The 17793-nt window shown below is 35.5% G+C and overlaps 1 protein-coding gene across 2 annotated transcripts in view; it reads left to right on the top strand.

Annotated features, from left to right (window-relative positions):
• HGF (hepatocyte growth factor) overlaps positions 1–17793 on the top strand; it is a 91181-nt gene that overhangs the window by 60309 nt on the left and 13079 nt on the right. For both annotated transcript variants that reach the window (XM_013963237.2, XM_018047278.1), the window contains exons 10-12: positions 3838–3940; positions 13269–13402; positions 17583–17621. In XM_013963237.2, the coding sequence (XP_013818691.1) occupies positions 3838–3940; positions 13269–13402; positions 17583–17621 (276 nt within the window). The remainder of the gene's footprint in view (positions 1–3837; positions 3941–13268; positions 13403–17582; positions 17622–17793) is intronic.

The raw sequence follows: 17793 nt of genomic DNA, 5'->3' as shown, positions 1-17793 counted from the left end.
TTAAAAGCTATTCTAGAATATAGTTTACTAAGAAAAAAAAAAACCTAGCTTATAGCTCATCCTCTTTCTCTAATACAGAAAAGATAGGTGTAAAATGAAAAATGTATTAAAGAGCAGTACCATATACTGCATTGCACAATTGTTTTCTTCAGTGAGAGCTTACTTAAATAATTTACTATTTAACAGCCAAAGGTTTAAGATTTCATAATAAAGGAAAAAATAGAATTGTCAGAGGAAAGTATTTTAACTGATACATTCTGCATATATACAAGAATTGGATTTTACAAAATTATGCTTTCTGAAAACAATTTTATTGTGTATTGTAATGATTGCTATATTATTTGTATCAAATCCTATCTCATTTGAATTTGTATATTTAAGTTTAAATCATGAATACCAAAACACAGCTATTGAATATACTTACTGTATATTTTATATATACTTTACTAAAGTATATATATATATACTTTAGTAAATTAATTTATATAGTTTACTAAATTAATATACTTTACTAAAATATATTTCTGGAATGCGGGAGACCCGGGTTTGATCCCTGGGTCAGGAAGATCCCCTGGAGAAGGAAATGGCAACCCACTCCAGTACTCTTGCCTGGAGAATCCCAAGGACGGAGAAGCCTGGTAGGCTACAGTCCATGGGGTCGCAAAGAGTCGGACACGACCGAGTGACTTCACTCACTCACAAATTATATTTACTTTAGTAAATATAAATATATACTTTACTAAATTAATTCCTGGACAATTTATTTAAAAGTTTTATTAAGCTTTCTACCTATTATTTTAGGGCTTCCCTGATAGCTCAGCTAGTAAAAATTTTGCCTGCCATGCAGGAGACTCTGGTTCGATTCCTGGGTCAGGAAGATCCCCTGGAGAAAAGATGGGTACCCACTTCAGTATTCTTGGGCTTCCCTGGTGGCTCAGATAGTAAATAATCTGCCTGCAATGTGGGAGACCTGGGTTGGATCCCTGGGTTGGAAAGGGCCCCTGGAGGAGGGCATGACAACCCACTCCAGTATTCTTGCCTGGAGAATCCACATGGACAGAGGCTCCTAGTGCGCTACAGTCCATGGGGGTCACAAAAAGTCGGACATGACTGAACCACTAAGCACAGAACATCTATTATTTATTCTAATCACATAGCATATTTAAAACCAATGATAATATTCTTTGGCTTACCAAATTTAAAAGAAAATAATCTTAATGTTGATGTACATTTCTAGGTAACATTTTATAGTCTTTTATCATATTTATTCACATAAAAATCAGGACTTTTAGTTACTTTTAAAATATGCAAGATTATTTAAGAATATGTAGTGCTTTTTTCAAACATAGAAATTGCTACATATATATTAGAAAGAACTTAACTTCTTTTTCTTAATTTTAAAGTTAAGAATATGGTCACTCCTATCAATGTTTAACAGAATGCAAATTGCTCAGTTGAAAAGAAGTGAAAAAATCACATGGGGCATGATAAAAGGCACAGGAATCATTTTAACATGGCTTCCATTGGCTAAATTTGTAACAACTTGAGCATTAAAATGAACAACAGGAATAGATTATACATCATGTTGAGTAAAAAGGGAATCCATGAGTCCCTCTTTACATTACTACTTCTACTAGTAGTTCTGCCAATACCGTTACTAGTACTACTGCTAGAAGTATTTAGTAATACTTAAATGAAGGGAGTTGGCGGAAAAAGTAAAACTCTGTTAGAGAAGAACACCAAGAAAGAAAGAAACATAAGAAAGAAAGATAATATTTTAAAACCCACATAGTAATAACTGATTCATGCAGTATTAATCAAAGTATTCCTAAGCCATTTAAAAAAAAATTTGTTTGGGAATAGGATGTTGACAGCCTCAAAGTTCTCAAAACTTTTTATTTGCTTGTTTTTGTTATATATGAAGCAAAGTTTTTCCTTTTTATAACCAGGTTATCAAACTCATCACCAGTAATTGAAAAAACTGACATCATGTGTCACATGAAATAATGCTATAAATGCAACAAAATATCACCTTATATAATATTTATGTATTTAACTTGATTTCATTCATGAGGATAATCAGACAAAGTTAAATTAAAGAGTGTTTGTGAGACAGCTGGCTTGGATGACCCAGAATGTCAACCTCATGTAAGACAAAAATCACAATTCAACAAATGTGACTGGTCCATGAGTAGTCATTTTATCTCTTGTGACTCTTTTGTGGAGTAAAATTTTTCCATTGGAAAATATATATTAAAGAAAGGCAATGCAAAAGAATGTTCAAACTACTGTACAATCGCACTCATTTCACATGCTAGAAAGGTAATGCTCAAAGTCCTTTAAGCTAGACTTCAACAGTATGTGAACCAAGAAATTCCAGATGTAGGAGCTGGGCTTAGAAAAATCAGAGGAACTGGAGATCAGATTGCAAATATCTGTTGGATCTCAGAGAAAATAATGGAATTTAAAAAAAAAATCTGCTTCATTGACTGTACTTGAGCCTTTGACCATGTGGATCACAACAAATGCGGAAAATCCTTAAAGAGATGGGAATACCAAACCAACTTTCCTGCCTCCAGAGAAACCTGTAAGCAGGTCAAGAAGCAACAGTTATAACTGGAGATAGAACAATGGACTGGTTTGAAATTGGGAAAGGAGTACATCAAGGCTATATGTTGTCACCCTGCTTATTTGACTTATGTGTAGAGTATAACATGTGGAATGCTAGGCTGGATGACTTACAAGTTGGAATCAAAATTGTCAGGAGAAATATCAACAACCTCAGATATACAGATCATACCACTCTAATGGCAGAAAGGGAAGAGGAACTAAAGAGCCTCTTGATGTGGTTGAAAGAGGAGAGTGAAAAAGCTGGCTTAAAACTCACATGCAAAAAACTAAGATCATAGCATCTGGTCCCATCACTTCATGGCAAATAGATGCAAAGAAAGTGGAAACAGTGACAGATTTTATTTTCTTGGGCTCCAGAATCACTGCAGATGGTGACTGCAACCATGAAATTAAAAGATGCTTGCTTGCTGCTTGGAAGAAAAGCTATGACAAACCTAGACAGCATATTAAGAAGCAGAGACATCACTTTGCTGACAAAGGTCCCTCTAGTCAAAGCTATGGTTATTCCAGCAGTCATGTATGGATGTGAGAAAGAGGGTAAGTGGCCAAGAATTGATGCTTTTGAAGTGTGGTGTTGGATAAGACTCTTGAGAGTCCCTTGGACTGCAAGGAGATCAAACCAGTCAATTCTAAAGGAAATCAACCCTGAATATTCATTGGATGGGCTGATACAGAAGCTGAAACTCCCAACACTTTGGCCACATGATGCAAAGAACCTACTCGTTGGAAAAGAGCCTGATGCTGGAAAAGATTAAGAGCAGGAGGAGAATGGGGCAACAGAGGATGAGATGGTTGGATGGTATCACTGACTCAATGGACATGAGTTTGAGCAAACTCTGGGAGATAGTGAAGGACAGGGAACCCCAGTATGCTGTAGTGCATGGGGTTGCAAAAAGTTGGTCACGACTGAGCGAATAAACAGCACAAAGTTTTTCTTTCTTTGATGTTCCTAAGAGGCACTTATTTAATTTTTCTTTGGATTTTTTTTTTAAATTTGTAATTTGATGTACAAACTTTCATTTTAATGAAGAAGGAATCTGGCTAAAAAAATATTTTATTAGAGATAGTTAAGTCCCTTTGCTTTGCACATATTTCACTGTGTTGCTTTCATTTTTATGTTGATTTTCATGAATTCATATGTTTGTAAAAATGTCTTTTTTTCTATACTACCTAGTATTCATTAGTTTTCATATATTTTATGTTTAGATTGTTATCGTGGGAATGGCAAAAATTACATGGGCAGTTTATCCAAAACACGATCTGGACTAACATGTTCGATGTGGGATAAGAACATGGAAGACTTACACCGGTATGTAAATTTGTTTCTTTTTTTTTTTTTTTTTTTGATGTTTTTGTTCTTTTTTTTTTTTTTAAGATTTAAAATGTTTTATTTATTTATTTTTTTTAATTTTAAAATCTTTAATTCTTACATGCGTTCCCAAACATGAACCCCCCTCCCACCCCCCTCCCCATAACATCTCTCTGGGTCATCCCCATGCACCAGCTCCAAGCATGCTGTATCCTGCGTCAGACATAGACTGGCGATTCAATTCTTACATGATAGTATACATGTTAGAATGCCATTCTCCCAAATCATCTCACCCTGTCCCTCTCCCTCTGAGTCCAAAAGTCCATTATACACATCTGTGTCTCTTTCCCTGTCTTGCATACAGGGTCGTCATTGCCATCTTCCTAAATTCCATATATATGTGTTAGTATACTGTATTGGTGTTTTTCTTTCTGGCTTACTTCACTCTGTATAATCGGCTCCAGTTTCATCCATCTCATCAGAACTGATTCAAATGAATTCTTTTTAACAGCTGAGTAATACTCCATTGTGTATATGTACCACAGCTTTCTTATCCATTCATCTGCTGATGGACATCTAGGTTGTTTCCATGTCCTAGCTATTATAAACAGTGCTGCGATGAACATTGGGGTACATGTGTCTCTTTCAATTCTGGTTTCCTCGGTGTGTATGCCCAGCAGTGGGATTGCTGGGTCATAAGGTAGTTCTATTTGCAATTTTTTCAGGAATCTCCACACTGTTCTCCATAGTGGCTGTACTAGTTTGCATTCCCACCAACAGTGTAGGAGGGTTCCCTTTTCTCCACACCCTCTCCAGCATTTATTGCTTGCAGATTTTTGGATCGCAGCCATTCTGACTGGTGTGAAGTGGTACCTCATTGTGGTTTTGATTTGCATTTCTCTAATAATGAGTGATGTTGAGCATCTTTTCATGTGTTTGTTAGCCATCCGTATGTCTTCTTTGGAGAAATGTCTATTTAGTTCTTTGGCCCATTTTTTGATTGGGTCGTTTATTTTTCTGGAATTGAGCTGCATAAGTTGCTTGTATATTTTTGAGATTAGTTGTTTGTCAGTTGCTTCATTTGCTATATTTTCTCCCATTCAGAAGGCTGTCTTTTCACCTTGCTTATATTTTCCTTTGTTGTGCAGAAGCTTTTAATTTTAATTAGATCCCATTTGTTTATTTTTGCTTTTATTTCCAGAATTCTGGGAGGTGGATCATAGAGGATCCTGCTGTGATTTATGTCTGAGAGTGTTTTGCCTATGTTCTCCTCTAGGAGTTTTATAGTTTCTGGTCTTACATTTAGATCTTTAATCCATTTTGAGTTTATTTTTGTGTGCGGTGTTAGAAAGTGATCTAGTTTCATTCTTTTACAAGTGGTTGACCAGTTTTCCCAGCACCACTTGTTAAAGATTGTCTTTACTCCATTGTATATTCTTGCCTCCTTTGTCAAAGATAAGGTGTCCATATGTGTGTGGATTTATCTCTGGGCTTTCTATTTTGTTCCATTGATCTATATGTCTGTCTTTGTGCCAGTACCATACTGTCTTGATGACTGTGGCTTTGTAGTAGAGCCTGAAGTCAGGCAAGTTGATTCCTCCAGTTCCATTCTTCTTTCTCAAGATTGCTTTGGCTATTCGAGGTTTTTTGTATTTCCATACAAATCTTGAAATTATTTGTTCTAGTTCTGTGAAAAATGTTGCTGGTAGCTTGATAGGGACCAAAAGAAAGCAGGAGTGGCAATACTCATATCCGATAAAATAGACTTTAAAACAAAGGCTGTGAAAAGAGACAAAGAAGGCCGCTACATAATGATCAAAGGAACAATCCAAGAAGAAGATATAACAATTATAAATATATATGCCCCCAATATAGGAGCCCCGCAATATGTGAGAGAAATGCTAACAAGTATGAAAGGGGAAATCAACAATAACACAATAATAGTGGGAGACTTTAATACCCCACTCACACCTATGGACAGATCAACTAAACAGAAAATTAACAAAGAAACGCAAACTTTAAATGATACATTAGATCAGTTAGACCTAACTGATATCTATAGGACATTTCACCCCAAAACAATGAATTTCACCTTTTTTTCAAGTGCTCATGCAACCTTCTCCAGGATAGATCACATCCTGGGCCATAAATCTAAACTTGATAAATTCAAAAAAATCGAAATCATTCCAAGCATCTTTTCTGACCATAATGCATTAAGATTAGATCTCAATTACAGGAGAAAAACTATTAAAAATTCCAACATATGGAGGTTGAACAACACACTTCTGAATAACCAACAAATCACAGAAGAAATCAAAAAAGAAATCAAAATATGCATAGAAACTAATGAAAATGAAAACACAACAACCCAAAACCTGTGGGACACTATAAAAGCAGTGCTAAGAGGAAAGTTCATAGCAATACAGGCATACCTTAAGAAACAAGAAAAAAGTCAAATAAATAACCTAACTCTACAACTAAAGCAACTAGAAAAGGAAGAGTTGGAGAACCCCAGAGTTAGTAGAAGGAAAGAAATCTTAAAAATTAGGGCAGAAATAAATGCAAAAGAAACAAAAGAGACCATAGCAAAAATCAACAAAGCCAAAAGCTGGTTCTTTGAAAGGATAAATAAAATTGACAAACCATTAGCCAGACTCATCAAGAAGCAAAGAGAGAAAAATCAAATCAATAAAATTAGAAATGAAAATGGAGAGATCACAACAGACAACACAGAAATACAAAGGATCATAAGAGACTACTATCAGCAATTGTATGCCAATAAAATGGACAACGTGGAAGAAATGGACAAATTCTTAGAAAAGTACAATTTTCCAAAACTGAACCAGGAAGAAATAGAAAATCTTAACAGACCCATCACAAGCACGGAAATTGAAACTGTAATCAGAAATCTTCCAGCAAACAAAAGCCCAGGTCCAGATGGCTTCACAGCTGAATTCTACCAAAAATTTCGAGAGGAGCTAACACCTATTCTCCTCAAACTCTTCCAGAAAATTGCAGAGGAAGGTAAACTTCCAAACTCATTCTATGAGGCCACCATCACCCTAATACCAAAACCTGACAAAGATGTCACAAAAAAAGAAAACTACAGGCCAATATCACTGATGAACATAGATGCAAAAATCCTCAACAAAATTCTAGCAATCAGAATCCAACAACACATTAAAAAGATCATACACCATGACCAAGTGGGCTTTATCCCAGGGATGCAAGGATTCTTCAATATCCGCAAATCAATCAATGTAATTCACCACATTAACAAACTGAAAAATAAAAACCATATGATTATCTCAATAGATGCAGAGAAGGCCTTTGACAAAATTTAACATCCATTTATGATAAAAACTCTCCAGAAAGCAGGAATAGAAGGAACATACCTCAACATAATAAAAGCTATCTATGACAAACCCACAGCAAACATTATCCTCAATGGTGAAAAATTGAAAGCATTTCCCCTAAAGTCAGGAACAAGACAAGGGTGTCCACTTTCACCGCTACTATTCAACATAGTTCTGGAAGTTTTGGCCACAGCAATTAGAGCAGAAAAAGAAATAAAAGGAATCCAAATTGGAAAAGAAGAAGTAAAACTCTCACTCTTTGCAGATGACATGATCCTCTACATGGAAAACCCTAAAGACTCCACCAGAAAATTACTAGAGCTAATCAATGAATATAGTAAAGTTGCAGGATATAAAATCAACACACAGAAATCCCTTGCATTCCTATACACGAATAATGAGAAAGTAGAAAAAGAAATTAAGGAAACAATTCCATTCACCATTGCAACGAAAAGAATAAAATACTTAGGAATATATCTACCTAAAGAAACTAAAGACCTATATATAGAAAACTATAAAACACTGATGAAAGAAATCAAAGAGGACACTAATAGATGGAGAAATATACGATGTTCATGGATCGGAAGAATCAATATAGTGAAAATGAGTATACTACCCAAAGCAATTTGTTTCTTTAAATATACAGTATGTAGTGATAGCAGCAGGTAGATGTATGGAGATACATTGGTATTTCTTTCTATTCATTTATATATCTTAGTAACCTAATAGAAACATTAGATTGATTATTCAGTGTAACTCAATATAACATTTTCTCCCTATGTGGCAAACAATTCAAACCAGCAAATATTTATTGAGCATTTACTGTGCGTTCTGGTCTATAAAAGGTGCCTTGGGGACATTAACAAAAAGTAGACATATGTTTTGGCTTCACCTTTAAGCAGCATATGTTCATATTGAGAAAACAATTATACAACTTGATAAGACATGAATAAATGTCAAATCTAGTGTTTCATAGAGTACATTACATGATTATATTCTCATAATTATTTATTAATAGTAGTTTATAAAATTGATGTTATCATCTTCATGAACTTAGATACTTTAAAATTCCACTTTACTAAAAACCTATTGAGATATGCTTCCTTATATACCTTTATTTTGACACACTGTTTTTCTATAATTGATGGAATAGATATGGAATTGAAAACCCATATTTCAGACAATGAGATTTTGACATTGAACATATTCACAAAAAAGCAGTTACCTTCCACTTATCTTTCCCCAGCAAATCACTAGTGTGTTTGAAATAATAAAAGAAATATAAGACATATTTATTCACATAGAAGAGATTTTTATTAAATATCCCAGAATATATGCAAAAGGATTAAGAGGAAGAAAGGTAGTGTCATTTAATAAAGTATCTACAATATGGTTGCTTTGTATGAGTTGTTATCACATTTGACCATCATAATTATATACCGAAGGTAGTTCTATGTGTGTGTATAAGAATTGAAGGATCTAGAGAAGGTGAGTTATTTTGCTCCCGGTTCCACTTTAATGTTCTTATTCTGTTTCAAAATTTACTCACTAGTGGATTATTCAGTTTCGATTGACTTACTGTCACGAACAGTGATAGTTCTAAAGCAGTGTTCTCTAACACAAATATGCAATTCAAATATGTAAGCCGCACTTGCACTTTTAAGTTTTGTAGTAGCCTGTCACTGTTTCCATTGTTTCCCCCTCTGTTTGACATGAACTGATGAGACCAGATGCCATGATCTTAGTTTTTTGTATGTTGAGTTTTAAGCCAGTGATTTCACTCTCCTCTTTCACCTTCAATAAGAGGCTCTTTAGCTCCTGTTCATTTTCTGCCATTAGGGTGGTGTCATCTGTATACCTGAGGTTACTGATATTTCTTCTGGCAATCCTGATCCGAGCTTGTGCTTCATCCAGCCTGGCATTCTGCATGAGGTACTCTGGGTGTGAGTTAAGTAAGCAGGGTGACAATATACTGCCTTGATGTCCTCCTTTCCCATTTTGAACCAGTCTGTTGTTCCATGCCTGGTTCTAACTGTTGCTTTCTGACCTGCATACAAGTTTTCTCTGGAGGCAAGTAAGGTAGTCTGGTATTCCCATGGCTTTAAGAATTTTCCGCAGCTTGTTGTGATCCACACAGTCACAGGTTTTAGTGCAGTCAATGATGCAGAAGTAGATGTTTTTCTGGACCTCCCTTGCTTTTTCTATGATACAACATATGTTGGCAATTTGATTTCTGGTTCCTCTGTAGGAGACCCATCTCCTACATCTGGAAGTTCTCAATTCACTTATGACAGCAGCCCAGTTTGAAGGATTTTGAGCATTATCTTACTATCATGTGAAATGGGAGGAGTTGTGGGGTAGTTTCAACATTCTTTGGCATTGACCTTCTTAAAGATTGGAATGAAAACTGAACTTTCCAGACTTGTGGCCACTGCTGAGTTTTCTAAATTTGCTGGCACGTTGAGTGAAGCACTTTCACAGCATCATCTTTTAGGATTTGAAATAGCTCAGCTAGAATTCCATCACCTCCACTAGCTTTGTTTGTACTTATGCTTCCTGTGATCCGCTTGACTTCACATTCTGGCTCTAGGTGAGAGATCATACCATTGTGGTTATCCAGGTGACTAAGACCTTTTTTGTTCAGTTCTGTGTATTCTTGCCACCTCTTTTTAATATCTTCTGCTTCTATTAGGTCCATACCATTTCTATCCTTTATTGTGTCCATTTTGCATGAAATATTCCCTTGGTATCTTTAATTTTCTCAAAGACATTTCTAGTCTTTCCCATTCTATTGCTTTTTCTCTATTTATTTGCATTGTTCACTTAAGAAGGGTTTCTCGTCTCTCCTTGCTATTCTTTGGAACTCCGCATTCAGATGGGTACATCTTTCCTTTTCTCCTTTGCCTTCCATTTCTCTTCTTTTCTCAGCTATTTGTTAATGTCTCCTCAGACAACCATTTTGTTTTGTTGCATCTTTTTCTTGGGGATGGATTTGGTCACCACCTCCTGTTACAAACCTCTATCCATGGATCTAATCTTTTTATTTGTCACTTCCACTGTATAATCAGTCATAAGGAATTTGACTTGTCATATCCGAATGGCCTAGTGATTTTCCCTACTTTCTTCAATTCAAGTCTGAATTTTGCAATAAGGAGTTCAGGATCTGAGCCACAGTCAGCTCCCAGTCTTGTTTTTACTGACTGTATAGAGCTTCTCCATCTTTGGCTGCAAAGGATGTAATCAATCTGATTTTAAACAATAGGTTTATATTATCCAGCATTTCTAAAGCTTTTCATTTCATATATGTATTCAATATAAAATTACTAATGAGATATTTTACATTTTATATTAAAGCTTCAAAATTTGGTGTGTATTTATAATTACAGCACCTTTCAGTTTGGAGGTCACATACTACTTTGTCTGTTGCCACATTTGGCTAGTAGTTACTCTATTGGAAATTGCAGTTCTAGGAATTCAAAATTAAGTAGAATTCTGCCATCATGGATCTTACTCTCTAGTATGGAATGGCTGAAAACAGCAACGCCAATGCCATATTTTTAAAAATCCATTGTTGTTGTTATTCACTCAGTTGTGTCTGACTCTTTGCGACCACATGGACTGCAGCATGCTAGGCTTCCCTGTCTATCACCAACTCTTGAAGCATGCTCAGACTCATGTCCATCAAGTCAGTGATGCCATCCAACCATTTCATCCTCTGTTGTCCCCTTCCCCTCCTGCCTTCAGTCTTTCCCAGCATCAGGGTCTTTACCAGTGAGTCAGTTCTTCATATCAAGTGGCTAAAGTATTGGAGTTTCAGCTTCAGCATCAGTCGTTCCAATGAATATTCAGGACTGATTTCCTTTAGGATTGTCTAGTTTGATCTCCTTGCAGTCCAAGGGACTCTCAAGAGTCTTATCCAACACCACAGTTCAAGAGCATCAGTTCTTCAGTGCTCAGCTTTTTTATCATCCAAATCTCACATCCATACATGACCACTGGAAAAACCATAGCTTTGACTAGATGGACCTTTGTTAGAAAACTGATGTCTCTGCTTTTGAATATGCTATCTAGGTTTGTCATGGCTTTTCTCCCAAGGAGTAAGCAAGCATCTTTTAATTTCATGGCTGCAGTCACCATCTGCAGTTATTTTGGAGCCCAAGAAAATGAAGTCTGTCACTGTTTCCACTGTTTCCCCTTCTATTTGCCATGAAGTGATGGGACTGGTTGCCATGATCTTAGTTTTTTGCATGTGAGTTTTAAGCCAGCTGTTTTACTCCTCTTTCACTTTCATCAAGAGGCTCTTTAGTTTCTCTTCACTTTCTGCCATAATGGTGGTGTCATCTGCATATCTGAGGTGATTGATATTTCTCCCAGCAATCTTGATTCCAGCTTGTGCTCCATTCAGCCCTGCATTTCACATGCTTGTAAGAAATAACTGTAACCAACTCTGCCTTCAGTAATTCCAGCTTTAGATGCTTGACAGTTTTATGGTGAAAGTAGTTATGCTACAGAAATCTGCAAGGACAGCAAATAAAGACTCCTTCCATACACAGTTCAAAGTTCAGTTGCTAAATATTTACCAACATATCACTGGAAATTTATGACATATTTATTCAGAAACTACAATGATTATCATTTTAAATTCACTGTGTTTTGATTTGCCTTTGGGAATAGTTAAAAGTCATTTGGAAAGAACTTGTAGGCTATTGATGAATGAGTAAGTTGCATGGTACCATTTTGGTTTAAGAACAAATCTGTGACTGCGTGAAGAGGTAACGCAATGTGATGATTTTGAACGAATACTCTGGAAAATGCTACATGTTCAAACACCTGATCTACAGCTGAAAAAATATGTGACCCTAGACAAATTAATTGTTCTCTGTGGATTTCAATTTCCTCAAATACAAAGTTGCATAATCTTAGAGCCTGTCTTCAGGTTGGCCTAAGTAAGTATGCAAGTCTACATAGTAGAATCTGTTACATGCAGGTCTTTCTTGTTTTATTGGTCCAAAAAGTGAACCTGAGTTTGGAAAGACAGTCCAAGTCTCTATGTTGAAGTTCTTCCCAAATTTAAAAAATGACACATTAATTAAATTCAAGCATGATGGTAATTAATGTTGATGTGATATGAGTGGGCAGGCTTCCCTGGTGGCTCAAATGGTAAAGAATCCACCTGCAATGCGGGAGACCTGGGTTGAATCCCTAGGTTGGGAAGATCCCCTGGAGGAGGGAATGGCAACCCACTTCAGTATTCTTGCCTGGAGAATCCCCATGGACAGAGGAGCCTGGTGGGCTGCAGTCTATGGAGTCACAAAGAGTCTGGCATGACTGAGAGACTAAGCACAGAACACATATGAGTGGGCATGGTCTAATAAAATAATATAGAGCATTTTTTTGCTTTTCTTTTGTACTAAATTTAGTTAAGATGTAAAATGGGATAGCCTGAAATGTTACTCAGTTATCTTTCAAAAACTATATCTTAAATGACAAGTGAAATTTTCAAATTTAATAAGTTTATTAGCACACTGTGTTTTCAGTGTATCTTCCTGTATGTTGTCATAGCAGTGTTGCTAGTGAAGCTTGTTTGCATGTTTCTGAAACATGAAAAAATAAATATTTTTGCAATAGCTTATATTTTTATACATTTTATAACTTAGATCTTTATCATCTGCTTCTTTCTTGCATGGTGCATTGTTACCTTCCCAGTATAATTATTTAATAGAAACAATGTAATAATTTTTAAATAATTTTATCTATGCTAATTATTCAGCCTTATTCCTCAGTTAAAGAACATGCTTCCAAACTGCAAGAACAACAACAAAGTCTCAAAATATAAAAAAGAAAAATTCACAGCAGGTAGTTTATGTTGTGCCTGTAATGAAAATTATGTGCTAGGGTTGTATCTTCTTGTTTTGTTTCTCTTGGACAAGATGTGTGCTTCTTGTGATGTTCCCAGTTTGCTGTTTATGCAGGCATATCTTCTGGGAACCAGATGCTACTAAGCTGAATAAGAATTACTGTCGGAATCCTGATGACGATGCCCATGGTCCCTGGTGTTACACAGGGAATCCTCTCATTCCTTGGGATTATTGCCCTATTTCTCGTTGTAAGTACATTTTGTGATCTTTTTCAGATGAATTATTTTAAATATACTGCATGCCCTACAATGATAATTCAATCAGAGGTGGAAGTAATACAAGAGGGCTAGAGTTGATCCCAAAATAAGGATGCACTCCAGACGGCAATACATATACACACAATTTCATCTCTCCTCTAGACAAAGAGACATTTTGCTGACCTTTTAAAAGAGATTTTTCCTCCCTCAAAAGATTCCTATTTGGAATCCAGAAGCAATACATGGCCATGGTTCTGACTGCGCTAGAAAGACTGCGTTGCTCCACCATCAATAAACTTGATATTAGCAATATATATTGATTCAGGAGGGCTTTCCTCATAGCTCAGTTGGTAAAGACTTGGCCTGCAATGCAGGAGACACCCCGGTTCAATTCCTGGGTCAGGAAGATCCACTCGAGAAAGGACGGGCTACCCTTTCCAGTCTCCTTGGGGCTTTCCTGATAGCTCAGTTGGTAAAGCATCTGCCTGCAATGCAGGAGGCCCCAGTTCAATTCCTGGGTGGGAAAGATCTGCTGCAGAAGTGAAAAGGCACTCCAGTATTCTGGCCTGGGTCACAAAGAGTCGGACAGGACTGAGCGACTTTCACTTTGGGGGTTTTCCTATTAGCCCAGATGGTAAAGATTTTCTGCCTGCAATGCAGGAGACCCTGGTTCAATCCCTGGGTCAGGAAGATCCCCTGGAGAAGGAAATGGCAACCCACTCCAGTATTCTTGTCTGGAAAATCCCATGGACGGAGGCCCCTGGCTACACTCCATGGTTATACCCCATGGGGTCACAAAGAGTCAGACACGACTCAGCAACTAACACACACACAGGCTCTAGAGCACAAGCGCAATAGTTGTGGCACACAGGCCTAGTTGCTCCTTGCCACATGGGATCTCCCCAGATCAGGGACTGAACCTGTGTTTCCTGCACTGGCAGACAGGTTCTTTACTACTGAGCTACCAGGGAAGTCCTAATTTAAAAAAATTTAGAACATATGTTCAACTAACATTTTTAAACTAAAAATTAGTAACGTGGTATTGAAAGACTTGGGGGCGTTAGTAGCATTTGATTAAATGCTATTTCAGATAACATTTATTTCAATGCATTCTGAACATTAATTTCAGCAAATATTTTGCTGTCATTGTTCTACCTATATTTATAACCAGGATTTACTTACATTTATCACTAGTGAAAGGCTAAAAATATTTTATCTTCAGAAGATTTGAGTTCTTACCTATTTAACTTCAGAGATTGTATATATCATTTTCACACTGTACATTTGCATTAATTACAAAACATGCAAAGGTTTGTATTTCTTTTTTTTGTATTCCTTTAAAAAAATATTTACAAAATGATATGTTATATATTTCAAGATTATCAAGAGGCAAAAGTAAAACTGTAGAAATGTTTATATTTGTCTATACATGAACACACGCTATATCTTAGTATTAAATAGAGATATATCTACTTATATAGTATCTAAGTATTAATTAGATATATATTTAAGTATCTAAGTATTAAGAGAATACAGTGGTTTAGAGTTGCAACTCTGACTTCCCAGGTGAAAATTGTAGTTCTAACACTTGAAGTGCCTTGGGTAAATTCCTTCCACTTCAGTTTGCATTTACTTATTCATTTATTAATAATTTTAAATTGAGCTGCTACTGTTTGCAAAGCCCTATATAACATTCTAGTTATAGAAAATATAAAGTGTCTCCTGTACTTAAATCATTTTCAATGTAGAGAAGAGACAGCTACATACCTAATAACAAATACAGTCATTTAAACACATACATATTAATATTAAAATATATAATGAAATGGGAATACAAACGTCAGCCTGGAAAATATGCATTGTTCATAAAGTTTTGAATTTGAGTTGAAACTTTAAGGATCTATTAAAAGAAAGTTTTCTTTATGCTTTCACTGCTGCTGCTAAGTCGCTTCAGTCGTGTCCGACTCTGTGCGACCCCATAGACGGCAGCCCACCAGGCTCCGCCATCCCTGGGATTCTCCAGGCAAGAACACTGGAGTGGGTTGCCATTTTCTTTTCCAATGCATGAGAGTGAAAAGTGAAAGTGAAGTCACTCAGTCGTGTCCAACTCTCAGCAACCCCATGGACTGCAGCCCACCAGGCTCCTCCATCCATGGGAATTTCCAGGCAAGAGTACTGGAGTGGGGTGCCATTGCTGAGGCCATATATCAACACATAGATATATATATCTCTACTGTTCCACAGGAAAAACCTTTATCATTGACAAGTTTTCCTTCTTCAAAGTTAAATTGAGTCAATATAAACAAGATTTGTATCATATATAGTTGTTGATATTTGAGTACTATGGTAGAGATATGAAGGAAAAGTAAAAGAGGAGATGTGAAAATAGTATTTTAAAAGGGAAAAGGGAAAGCAACAGGGAAAAGGCCTTGAAAGCTGAAGAAACTAGCAATGCTTTTTAAAAATTTGAAATCTAACAAACTACCCATAATATTTAGAAATCTGACTTTAAGTGGTTTTACAGCTTTTCTAAATATTGGCTTCCAGAAAAAAAAAATACATATATATAATTATTAAAGCCTCTAAATTATAATATCTAAACATTTAAAAAATTTTAAATATTTTAGTGAAGCACAATAACAAACTGAATACTTTGCAGGACTATTAACTTGATGCTTAGAAATAGGAAACTTGACATGCAATTAACAATACAATGAATATGCAGTGAATCACAGTGCCTCAAAAGTTTTTAATTTCGGAGATTAAACTTTTGTTTTAAGAACTATAGTTTTATGTTTTGTTTTTTTAAGTGCCCTTTAGGCTCTATCCCAAATGTTATCTTATTAAACATTTATTTAAAAAAAGAATACAATGAATAGTCTAGTCTTTTCTCACCACAACAATATAAGAAATAAATAGCTTTTCAGTTTGGAATTCTTAGAAATTAGGTGGAAAAACCAATATCCTTGATGTTTTAATGACCACATTTATACTATGAACTAAAACAACTACTTCAGCTGACTCTCAGACAAAACTCTCCCTCGGGATAAACGAAAAGGAAAAGGAAATGATGAAATTCATAGTTCACCTTTATGCTCATTCACTTAAAATATCTAGATCTGGAAAATGAGCATAAACAAAAACGGTTTAGCATGTGTTAATTTTCTCAGAATTCCCCATAAATGAAAATCAAGTTTGCATCTATTACAAAGGAATCTATATGCCTTTTTTGTTTTGTTGCTGGTTTATTTGATCTCAGGGCACTTCTAGGGACTAACAACCAGCTGAGTCTAAACAATGCCTGACTAAACTCTATGTCATCAATTCTAAACAGTCACACATTAAAATCCAGGAAATGTCTTGGGTCTCATTCATTACTACTTAAGTATTTTTAAATTCTAGAATCTTCCAAGCCAATCTCTTTGCAACAGTTAAACCCCACTCAGTAGAGAGGTTATAAAAAAGAATTAAGTATGAAGTGTTAGCCATAATGTATTTGCAGTTTCCAGTACTCTTTTTTTTTTTATACTTTTCCCTTTACAACTGAGAAAAACCAATCTTTGAAATATTCTGACAAAACATAATTATATTTTGTTATTCCTCTTTTTCCATGAGTGAGGTTGATTTCTATATTATCAAATTATTAAAAAAATGTTTTCTGAAACATAGGGGAAGATTCAGTTATCCTTAATCATATAAAAGATAAAAGTAATTTTCAGCAAAAATGTAAATGGGCCAAAATTACAGTAAAGCTATATAGTTTATATGAATGGCCCAAAGAAACAATAATAAGCAGTGGAATGTTCATTGTGTACAATGTTTGGCATGTTGGGAGAATGAGACAGCTCCTCGGTGCCAGCAGTGTAATTCAAACTGCCAACATCATCAAACCACATTCCTGAGAGTCTTCAAAAATCATAAAACAGGGCTTTCCTCACATCACCCACTACCATACTTTCAACTTTGTCTAGTAAAAGTGATACAGAATTATTCAAAAAGGTACTATTACATTATTTTTTGAATAAATGTAAACAATTGTCTTAAATTATCAATTCATGGATATTTGGGTTTCAATACAAAATGATGTACTATTGAATAGTACATTTTATTTTTATATAACAGAAATATGTATGCATGAATTATGTATACATGTATATATTTGCTTTTACAGGTGAGGGGGATACCACACCTACAATAGTCAATTTAGACCGTAAGTAATCCTTCAAAAGAATTGATTATATCTCAGTACCTATGTGTCATAAATGATGTCATTATTTGCTTCCTAAAAATATCATTATATAAACTTCCATCATAAAAATAAAATGTTTTATTTAAACACTTTTTCCTGTGTGAATGTATAAAGGTATTACAAAGACAACTGT

The sequence above is a fragment of the Capra hircus genome, chromosome 4 (assembly GCF_001704415.2).
Source record: "Capra hircus breed San Clemente chromosome 4, ASM170441v1, whole genome shotgun sequence".
Classification (NCBI taxonomy): Eukaryota; Metazoa; Chordata; class Mammalia; order Artiodactyla; family Bovidae; genus Capra; species Capra hircus.
This window is presented reverse-complemented; position numbering and strand designations above follow the sequence as displayed.